At 41.0% G+C, this 11,781-nt stretch overlaps 1 protein-coding gene across 4 annotated transcripts in view; it reads left to right on the top strand.

Annotated features, from left to right (window-relative positions):
* ZNF385B (zinc finger protein 385B) overlaps window positions 1-10,540 on the top strand; it is a 342,813-nt gene extending 332,273 nt beyond the window's left edge. For all 4 annotated transcript variants that reach the window (XM_061135163.1, XM_061135164.1, XM_061135165.1 and 1 more), the window contains 4 exons: window positions 5,060-5,305; window positions 6,322-6,500; window positions 7,578-7,679; window positions 9,052-10,540. In XM_061135163.1, coding sequence (XP_060991146.1) covers window positions 5,060-5,305; window positions 6,322-6,500; window positions 7,578-7,679; window positions 9,052-9,267 — 743 coding nt within the window. In that variant the 3' untranslated portion in view covers window positions 9,268-10,540. The remainder of the gene's footprint in view (window positions 1-5,059; window positions 5,306-6,321; window positions 6,501-7,577; window positions 7,680-9,051) is intronic.
* Window positions 10,541-11,781: the final 1,241 nt, after the last annotated feature.

Raw genomic sequence — 11,781 nt, forward strand, 5'->3', positions numbered from 1 at the left:
TATGAAACTAAGCCACGCTGTGTGGGGCCATCCAAGACGGACAGGTCATGGTGGAGAGGTCTGACAGTATGTGGTCCACTGGAGAAGGGAATGGCAAGCCACTTTAGTATTCTTGCCTTGAGAACCCCATGAACAGTATGAAAAGGCAAAATGATAGGATACTGAAAGAGGAACTCCCCAGGTCAGTAGGTGCCCAATATGCTACTGGAGATCAGTGGAGAAACAACTCCAGAAAGAATGAAGGGATGGAGGCAAAGCAAAAACAATACCCAGTTATGGATGTGACTGGTGATAGAAGCAAGGTCCGATGCTGTAAAGAGCAATATTGCATAGGAATCTGGAATGTTGGGTCCATGAATCAAGGCAAATTGGAAGTGATCAAACAGGAGATGGCAAGAGTGAATGTTGACATTCTAGGAATCAGTGAACTAAAATGGACTGGAATGGGTGAATTTAACTCAGATGACCATTATATCTACTACTGTGGGCAGGAATCCCTTAGAAGAAATGGAGTAGCCATCATGGTCAACAAGAGAGTCTGAAAGGCAGTACTTGCATGCAATCTCAAAAATGATAGAGTGATCTCTGTTCGTTTCCAAGGCAAACCATTCAATATCACGGTAATCCAAGCCTATGCCCCAACCAGTAATGCTGAAGAAGCTGAAGTTGAACAGTTCTATGAAGACCTACAAGACTTTTTAGAACTAATACCCAAAAAAGATGTCCTTTTCATGATAGGGGACTGGAATGCAAATGTAGGAAGTCAAGAAACACCTGGAGTAACAGGCAAATTTGGCCTTGGAGTACAGAATGAAGCAGGGCAAAGGCAAATAGAGTTCTGCCAAGAGAACGCACTGGTCATAGCAAACACCCCCTTCCAACAACACAAGAGAGACTCTACACATGGACATCACCAGATGGTCAACACCGAAATCAGATTGATTATATTCTTTGCAGCCAAAGATGGAGAAGCTCTATACAGTCAGCAAAAACAAGACCTGGAGCAGACTGTGGCTCAGATCATGAACTCCTTATTGCCAAATTCAGACTTAAACTGATCTTCAAAACCTAGACAGAATGCCACTTCCTTAGTGAAAAATTTCTTCCTAACCAAACATAATTTCTTTCAATTCTAGATTCTCATGCCTCTTGCCAGTTTCTGTCATAAATTAGAGATCTCTGAATGAATTTCTTATATCCCCTGCTAAACTATTACTTTTTTAAAGTCTGTGCTATGCTTTGCTTCAGTTATTTCAGTCACTCAGTCAGGTCTGACTCTTTGTGACCCCATGGACTGTAGCCCATCAGGCTCCTCAGTCCATGGGGATTCTCCAGGCAAGAATACTGGAGTGTGTTGCCATGACCTCCTCCAGGGAATCTTCCCAACCCAGGGATTGAACCCAGGTCTCCCACATTGCAGGCAGATTCTTTACCATCTGAGCCACCAGGGAAGCCCAAGAATACTGGAGTCGGTAGCCTATCCTTTCTCCAGTGGATCTTCCCAACCCAGGAATCAAACCGGGGTCTCCTGCACTGCAGGCAGATTCTTTATCAGTTGAGCTACCAGGGAAGCCCTTTTTAAAGTCTATACCTACTTTATTTATCAAAACTATGCTCTTCAGTACCTAGCACATTGTCAGCAGTTAGCATATTATTAATATGCACTTGTTAATGAGTAAATGACCTCTTTTGAAAAGGAGAGGTAAAAAGGAAATCTGTGTACTTTTTCTTAAAGAAATAGGGGCACAGAGGAAAAAGATATAATTTTGTCCATCTTCTCAGTGTACCCTGAATCAGATGATTGTTGAATATCATAAGTGTTTTTAAGGCAAATATGCTTTTAAACTAAGCTATAATTGTAAAACAAATAAACAGCTCTTTTACATCTCCAGGTGACTAATGTATGCCTTTTATAATGTTAATGCGACCTGAAGTCCTCTCTGTGCAGGAAGATTAATACATTACATGGTGAATAGTTACAGAAAAGATCATGCTCATTGATGCTACCTACTAATCTGTGGGGTGTTTTTGAATATTGATGAGCTTCCGTTTCCACATTTTTAAGGTAGAAATAATCTTCAGCCTTAGGTTTTTCACAAGTTTGTTGTAAGAGATTAAGAGATAATGTAAGTGATAGCACTTAGTAAATTATAAAGTTCTATATAAGGGCTGCCATCTATGGGATCGCACAGAGTCAGACACGACTGAAGTGACTTAGCAGCAGTAGCAGCATGTAAGAGTATAGGAGGGAGGTCAACATAAGGGAAATTAAAATAATGATATGAATAAAAGACAGAATGAGTGACTAAATGACTAAAACACGTCAGATTCTTCAGGAATTTATATAAAATATTTTATGAATTGCTTGAAGCCAAGAAGGATTTCACTACACGATAACTTAAGTTTCCATCACAAGACACAGTAACACCACAGGAACAGATCTTAAAAGATTACTGAATTATTTCTCTGCTTTGCATCATTCAGTCACTAAGTCATGTCTGACTCTATGCAACCCCATGGACTGCAGCACACCAGGCTTCCTGGTCCTTCACTATCTCCTGGAGTTTGCTCCAGCTCATGTCAATTGAGTTGATGATACCAGCCAACCATCTCATTCTTTGTTGCCGCCTTCTCCTCCCGCCTTCAGTCTTTCCCAGCATCAGGGTCTTTTCCAATGACTGCTCTTCACATCAGGTGACCAAAGTATCGGAGCTTCAGCATCAGTCCTTCAGTAAATATTTAGGGTCGATTTCCTTTAGGATTGACTGGTTGATCTCCTTGTTGTCCAAGGGACTCTCAAGAATCTTCTCCAATACCACAGTTCAAAAGTGTTGATTCTTCGGCACTCAGCCTTCCTTATGCCCCAACTCTCACATCGATACATGACTACTGGAAAAAGCATAGCTTTGACTCTATGGACCTTTGTTGGCAAAGTAATGTCTCTGCTTTTTAATATGTTGTCAAGGTTTGTCATAGGTTTTCTTCCAAAGAACAAGCATCTTTTAATTTCATGGCTGCAGTAACCATCAACAGTGATTTTGGAGTCCAGGAAAATAAAGTCTGTCACTGTTTCCCCATCCATTTGCCATGAAGTGATGGGACTGGATGCCATGATCTTAGTTTTTTGAATGTTGTATTTTAAGCCAGCTTTTTCATTCTCCTCTTTCACTTTCATCAAGAGGCTCTTTAGTTCCTCTTTGCTTTCTGCCATTATCATCTCCATATCTGCTTTGTGAGTTCTAGAAAATTGCAAATCCAATCTGAGGGATCCTTATAGAGAAGAGAATACCAGGCCTGAAGTAATCTTCAATCTAACTCACTTACTATTACCCTTTAGGAAGAATGATTTACTTCCTTCTCTCATACTATTTGAGGTCAGGTTAGTAAAAGCCTGAGATCTTTTCCATCACACTTCATGGTATCCTCAAGTTTTAATAAACTTTCTAAAAAGGACTATAGATTGTGGAAATCAAGGATTAAAAGGGATCTGAGCATTCCTTTATTCTAAATACCACCCAGGTGTTGAAATTTATCTACAGTATCCCTGCTGTGTCTAGTCTTGACCTAGATGAATCCAACTCAGGAAAAGCGATGGAAATCAACTGCTGATCCCTAAATCACTTAAGCAGAAATACCATCTCCCCTTATTTTTGATGTGTGTGGAAGTGTTGGTTTGCCCCAAATAAAGAAGAGACACCCAGAACCTTATCATTCCTTCATCCTTCCTTCCTTCTTGGTCATCCAGGTCCATGGTACATGATTAGGGCATTTAAATAAATATTCAGTTTTAATTCCCTTTCTCTCTTAATGAGAGTTTATCAGCATATCTACAGACATTTTCTAAGAGCAAGGCTCTACTAGGGTTAAACTTGTGATGAATTTTGTATTTGCCTTAGAAGCTCCAGCTTCTTTCCCAAAGGAGTCACTGAACAGAGTCTTTCTTGAATAGCAAATGAACCCCAAAGTGTTAGACTCTGTTAAAGTCACTTTGACCCCTCTTATAGCCTGCACATGGGCCTTGAGGATTATAAGCATTTGGTAGCTACATGATCAAAATGCCAAGACATCTGTAAATGATTTGGCTAATCCTCATACTGTGCTTGTGGTTAATGTCATTATTTAAAACTTATGATTCAGACTGGCAGTAGTTATTAAGTATAATGAATAGAATCTTTGAATCTTTTATTTTGGGTAAATTGCATTGCCATTCAAAGAGCAGCAAAAGCTTAACCAATCATAACCAAAATTAACTATGTTTCTTCCCTCCCCTCTGCCCTATTCCCTAAGGTTAAAATTTTAACTTGGTATAAAAATTGAATTTTAACTTTATGTTCTCCATGTCATAATTAAAACATGAGTAGTCAAATGAAACTGCCATTGCATGTCTTATTTCATGTTACCATTATATCATTTAATCAGACTGGAAGGTAGCTGGTTCCCCTATATATTAAAGGGACAAAATTTATAACTCAAGGATATCAGACAGAAAGTTACCTGCTGCAAGTGGGAGAACAAAGTCATGTTTCAGGAGTCATCATGACCTTGCAGTGACCTGATATGGGAACTGAAGCCATGGAGTTCTTTTTTCAATCAATCTCAACTAAAATCTGCATCACACACACACACACACACACACACACACACACACACACAAAACTATATATAGAAAACAAACTTCTGCCTGCCAAAGGGAAAGGTGGGGCATATGGAAAAATAAATTAGGAGTTTGGGATTAACATATACACAAACTACCATATACAAAATAGATAAACAACAAGGATCTACTGTATAGCACAGGAAATTCTACTCAGTATTCTGTAATAACCTATATGGAAAAGAACCTGAAAAAGAATGGGTATATGTATATGTATAACTGAATCACTTTGCTGTATACTTGAAACTAAAACAACATTGTAAATCAACTATACTCCAATATAAAATAAAAATGTTTTTAAAACTGCAGTATAGAAATCAGATTTCTATTTTTAATTCCTTTATGTCAGTTTGTTTGTCCTTATGGTATATGAGGCCTTAACATTCTCTCGTGTATCTCTCTTAGAAGAAAAAGGGAAGTTAAAAGTCAGCATTTCCAATCAAGTATCAAGTTCTGAAGGTGGCTCCTTTCTTCTCAAGCCTGGCACCACACCCCTGCCACCTGGAGGAGCCACTTCTCCCTCCAAGAGCACCAATGGAGCGCCTGGTACTGTTTCTGAATCAGAAGAAGAAAAAGCCAAAAAACTGCTTTATTGTTCACTATGCAAAGTGGCTGTGAACTCCCTGTCACAGCTAGAGGCACACAACACAGGTTAGCAGCTACTGTTTGAATTTAAGTAATGTTTATAACAAGATCCAGCTTTTCCCATCAGAATACCTTATCCTTTGTTGTTCAGACATTAGGTTTGTTCAGTCTTCTTTACTTTTTGATTCAAAGGGGTGATTTTAAGAAAGTATGGTGTAACAACTTTAGAAACAGCAAGGCAAAAGCAGCTTGGAGATAAAATTTATTCTGTTCTTTATTTTCTCAAAAGCATCTAGTACTTCCCCAAACTCATTATGATGAAATGACAGAGATGAAGACAAATCTCTCTCTATGCGCAATGTTCACTGTAACACACTTCTAAGAGAAAAAAAGGGAAACAAGCTAAAAGTCCCTCAGTAGGGAAATGTTGAACGAATTATAGTAACCCAGTATGATAGAATATATTACTCAGCCATTACAGCAAAATTATAGGAAAATATGATTTGATGTGTGAAATTTTCGGGATATTTCACTAGCATGATCCCAATTTTGAAAATATATATTTTTTTAGTATACTAAAAAAAGAAACTGAAAAGAAATACACTAAAATGATAACAGTGGTTACCTCTGGGTGGTGAAAACAGAGGTAATGTTCATTTTCTTATACTTCTCTATATTTTCATATTTTCTTTATTATATATTCATGGTTTAATTTTTTTTCAATGAAAATGTTATATCTATGTGCATGCTAAGTTGCTTCAGTCATGTCCAACTCTTTCTGACCGTGGGGACCTAGCCCATGAGGCTCCTCTGTCCATGGGATGCTCCAGGCAAGAATACTGGAATGGGTTGCCATGTCCTCTTCCAGGGGATCTTCCCGACCCAGGGATGGAACCTGAGTCTCCTGCATCTCCTGCATTGGCAGGCAGTTTCTCTACCACTAGCACCACCTGGGAGGCACCAGATTAGCATTCAAAAGGTCATTTCAAAAAGTTTTGGGAAATTCAACCTAAAGATAAACTTTTCAAGAGCTTCATATAGTTCTTAAATAGCTATTTACTATATATTTCTTTCTGTCTTAGGATCTAAACACAAGACTATGGTTGAAGCTCGTAATGGGGCTGGCCCAATTAAGTCCTATCCAAGACCTGGATCAAGATTAAAGATGCAGAATGGCAGTAAGGGGTCAGGACTACAGAACAAGACATTTCATTGTGAAATCTGTGATGTTCACGTTAATTCAGAAATTCAACTCAAACAGGTAATGTACCCTGAATTAGTAGTCACTGTTGCTTGGGTATCCTTTTGACTGTATCCCTAGTCTATATTAATGGTTCTCACTGTGCTCACAGTTAAATTTCCTGACCTTATAAGATGCCTATGATATACAACATGCAAGTGCTATGTGGAAGAAAAAGTTAGTACTAAATATCTGTGCACCTACTGTTACTACAGGCTTCCCTGGTGGCTCAGATGGTAAAGAATCTGCCTGCAATGAGGGAGACCTGAGTTCCATCTCTCTGTTGGGAAGATCCCTGGAGGAGGGCATGGCAACCCATTCCAGTATTCTTGCCAGGAGAATCCCGTGGGCAGAGGAGCCTGGTGGGTTACAGTCCATGGAGTCACAAAGAGTTGGACACAACTGAGCGACTGACACTTTTATTTTTCACTTACTATTACTACATGTCAGATTCCAGGCTTGGTGTTATAGACCAAGGAGCACCGCGGTCACTTGCAGCTGAACAGGGACTTCTAAGATAGTAGAGGTTCAGTCTGTCTTCCAAGGACCCAAAATCTGCTTAGGGAGACAGATTCATCAGTCACTGTGGCGCATGCATGCCTGTTCAGCCCCATCCGACTCTGTGCCTTGTGGACTGTAACCCACCAGGCTCCTCTGTCCATGGGATTTCTCCAGGCAAGAACACTGGATTGGGTTGCCACGTTCTCCTCCAGGGGATCTTGCCAACCCAGGGACCTAACCTGTGTCTTTTACATCTCCTAGATTGGCAGGCAGATTCTTTACCCCTAGTGCCACCTGGGAAGCCCCTAGTCACAGTGGTAATACCAGGCAAAGTTGAAGGAGTGCCATAGAGAAAGGAAAGGGAGAGAGGCGTGACAATGTAATGGGGAGCAAATCTTAATTCAGAGAGTGTGGTGATCTTACCCACCTCACCACGGAACCAGGGACCTAGAACTGGGGATGAAGGAACCAGCTCTTAACCTGATGTCAGCATGTACTATTTTCAGGAACCAGACATATTATTCTGTCTAGGAAATACATTTTACATAGCATAAAACTCACACATCGATTCAGCTAATGCATCAAACTTTTTTTTAGCACATTTCTAGCCGAAGGCATAAGGATCGAGTTGCTGGGAAGCCATTAAAGCCGAAATACAGCCCTTACAACAAACTCCAGCGGAGCCCAAGCATTTTAGCAGTAAGTTCACCTTGCCTGCTCACCTGTCGTGGGGCAGCCCTGCTGGCTGGGGCAGAGACTGTGGGTAAGGAAGGTCTGGGGACAATTGGTCCTGAGAGGGTTTTGAATTTAAATAGCCCTCATAGAGAGGAAATTTAGAAGGAACTTAGTCCCTTCTGTAGGACACCTTGAAGATAGATTGCTTAGAAGAGAGAAACTGAACCTCTTTAAGGGCCAATACTTTACTGTTCACAGGACCTTTTCTGAAGATTCCCTTCTTTAGCATATAAACAAAAGTAAAGTCTTGGGAACAAGGGCAGTGATGCCTGAGGAATCTTGGAGCATGTTACACTTGGGGAAAGGGACTGCTTTCCAAAAATGAAGTGCATCTATTTAATATCCTCCTACCTTCTGGGGTGTTTTTCTGTTTTTCCAGAAAGCACATGGGTTGTGTGTATTCCTCTCTCTTTCCCTGTCTAGCAGGCATGTTGAGAGTCAGCCTGTCTTACCTGCTCTCAATATGTGCTATTTTCCATTTCTTTGCAAAAATATCAATGGGCTCCACCAATAGATGTCATATAAATGCCCAGATGGAAGGATTTCCTAATCTCCCTGGGACTCAGCCGAGTGTGGTATTCTGTCTGAGCCTGAAAGCTGGGATTGGCCAGCTAGAGGTGATACTGACATTACCCCCAGCTTTTCCAAAGCTCCATGGATGCTGCAAGCAGGTGTTACGAGCATTAAGCAAATCCAGCTTGCAAAGCTCCTCCTGATTGCAAAAGAGAGGGATTAAGAATGATTTCTTACTTTACAGATTCCACCTGGGATTTCTTTTAAATAGAGATAGTTTCTAGCCCACTTACAATCATTACCAATGACAACTCTGAGTTAGCTGCAGATTTTCAGAGAGGTATAAACTGACTCTGTCTTCTTAACTCCTCATGGGTCCCCACTGTCCCGAACTCCAGTTAGCTAACCCAGTGCAGCTTTTTTAAGATGTGAGGTGAAGGGTAAGGCACATTCTCTTAAAAGCCTCATTGTGGGTTAAGACAAGCCAGAATTTTGAATGGAGCTCCTCCACAATCTACACAGGAAAACTTCTGGGCATGTTTGGTTTTTCCTTGTGAGCTGCAGCATAAAATAGCTTCAGTATCTATTCATAGAGGCTTTCCTCCATTTTAGTGCCCAGGGGCAAGGACCCACCAGACAAACAAAGTATAGTGAAGATATGCCAAGAGACTTTGAAACCAAGCTTTGTGAAAATAATCTAGAGGGGTCAAGATTTTTAAATTTTGACTTCCGAATGTTAGTTTTTACTTAGGAAAATATTATCAGTGCTGCCATCATTCAAAACTCTCTCCCCACCCCACTCCTGGTTTTCTCCCTCTGCCAGGCCAAACTAGCATTCCAGAAGGACATGATGAAGCCCCTGGCCCCGGCCTTCCTGTCCTCGCCGCTGGCGGCGGCCGCCGTGTCCTCCGCGCTGTCTCTGCCGCCGCGGCCGTCGGCCTCGCTCTTCCAGGCCGCGGCCATCCCGCCCGCTCTGCTGAGGCCGGGCCACGGCCCCATCCGCGCGACCCCCGCCTCCATCCTCTTCGCCCCGTACTGAGGTTCCGCAAGCCCCCAGGCGGTTGAGGCAGTAGGGAAGTAGGGCAGGAAAGCCACGAGGAGTCGGCAGTTGGAGCGTTTTCAGCGGCAGTGCGGCCCCCCGCTGCAGAATGCAGCAGGCCTCCCTGACCCCTGACTCCAAAGAGTAAGTCCCTGAGATTCAAGAGTGTTTGGGGGGCGCGCCTGGAATTGCGGAACCTGAGCAGCACAAGCTTTGTCTCCCTCTTTCCTCCCCCTGCCCTCTCCCATTCAGTTTGTGTATCTGAAATACTGAGTTTCTTGCAAATGTGTTTGTCAGAAAAAAATATATATGTGCATATATATCATTCTCTGACGATTTTTCCATGGGTGTGATCTGGCTTAGAAACAATATGGAATATTTTCCTGACAGACTTGAAAAACTAGGGTCTTCCTCACACGTCTGTAAATAATCCTGGAATCCAACTGGGCACATTCTAGTGTGGAACAAAATAGATGAACACAAGTGCTTGCTTGTGGCTACCATCTTAGCGACGCATCACCGCGTTTTCCTTCTGGTGTACCCTTGTTGACAGGGATCTGTACTGTTTTAGACCCAAGTGCTGTTGTATCCTGTGTAGTACTAGATCTGTATTTCTTGTCTGAATTAAACATTTTTAGTTGCTGTGTAAATGTTAGGAAGCAAAGTAGCTTTGAATTTTCTCTTTGAGAGAACAGAAGATAAAATAATGTATTTTCTTTGTTTTACATTTTATTTGGTGATATTTAAACGAAATAGAAAGCCATATAACATAGCTCTGATTACTACCTGTCTGCTATTTTTGTTTAACTTATTTTGGAGCTTCCTCACCAGTTTTGAGTTGCTAAGCAAATGTATACAAACAGAAAACGAGCTTCCTAAATTGCACATTTTTGCACCTCTCGTGCACTCTGCAAGAAGACAATGAATCTATGTATTTCTACGTCATTATCTTCTTCATTTTTAACCTGTTTTCATTTGTAATGATGCTACATAATTTTGTGGCTCCCTAATGCAATAATGTACAGAAGATTAAAAGAAATTTATAATTGAACAATCTGTCTTTCTGTTCACTGAAATCTGTTGCAGGTCATGCTCCCATGCCCCCGTTTCTAAACTGATAGCAACAAGACTGGAATGTTTGTGATATCAGGGGCAAGAGGTATAAGACAGCAAAATAGAATGAACTCTTTTAGAGCATCTATATCTGCAATCTGTAAATGGTAAAATGTCTGTGTATTTTTTTAAATGTACCTTTTCAATAAAAGTACAAAAAATAAAATCTGTTTGTATTTTCAAAGTTATTTTCTCCTGAGACACCTCCAACTTGAAATCATCTGATGAAGGATTTTCAGTAGGTGTAAAGATTGCTTCTAACGTATTTAGCATTTTCACTTCTTATTTTCAGCATATTTATTTGTCATGTTTATTCATTACTGTTCACAGCATCTGCATGAAGCGAGACTTTACTGCTGTTTTCCCTCTGAATCTCTAAGAAGTTGGACCAGAGTTGTAAGTGTGACCCAAAATCACAGTAGCAGCCTGCCAAAAATTTTGACATAGTTTTTAAACATTCCCTGAGTCTCCTAAATCCCTAACTCATCTTTTATTCCAGTCCAAGACAATGATCTCCTTTTAGAGGAGCTGATTCCACTCTCCCCTTTGACCTTCTCTAATCAGCCTATCCTTCTTTTCTTCCACTTCATTCTGTTTTTAAGTGTAAAGAGCAATAAATCCTTGTTTTTTCTGGTTATCTGCTTAATGAACTACTCTAATACATAGTGGCTTAAGATAAAACCATTTTATCGTATCACAATCTCAGGGGGTCAGTAATTCTAGCAAGGCTCAGCTGGGCTGTACTGTTCCTGAGTCCTCAATAAAAGATCCCTGGGTAGTATTTGGCTGGTAAATGGGCTGGTGTGGAGGCCAAAATAGCTTTGCTCATATGTTTGCCTAGATGGAGGGACTAGGAAGCTAGACTCTACTGGATCAGTTCAAGGGCCTTTGGGTGGTCTTCCCAGCTAAGTGGTCTCAGGTAGCTATCTAGTAACTCAGGACTCCCAGAGAGAGCATGTGAAGAAGTTCTAGATGGAAGTCAAAAGGCTTCCCATAAAATTGTCTCAAAACTCCCAGCATGTCACTTATGCTGCATTCTATTGATCAAGCAAGTCCCTGAGATCAATCTAGATTCAAAGGGAAAGAGATTATTCACTTTGAGAAAAGAATTTTTGGCCATCTTTAATCTACTACTCTGTTATAGAATTTTGAGGGAAGTGGTAGTAGCAAGGAGATCCAACCAGTCCATCCTAAAGGAAATCAGTCCTGGCTGTTCATTGGAAGGACTGATGTTGAAGTTGAAACTCCAATATTTTGGCTACCTGATGTGAAGAGCTGACTTCTTTGAAAAGACCCTGATATTGGGAAAGATTGAAGGCAGGAGGAGAAGGGGACGACAGGATGAGATGGTTAGATGTCATCACCGACTCAATGGACATGAGTTTGGGTAAACTCTGGGAG

This window comes from Dama dama, chromosome 33 (assembly GCF_033118175.1).
Source record: "Dama dama isolate Ldn47 chromosome 33, ASM3311817v1, whole genome shotgun sequence".
Lineage (NCBI taxonomy): Eukaryota > Metazoa > Chordata > Mammalia > Artiodactyla > Cervidae > Dama > Dama dama.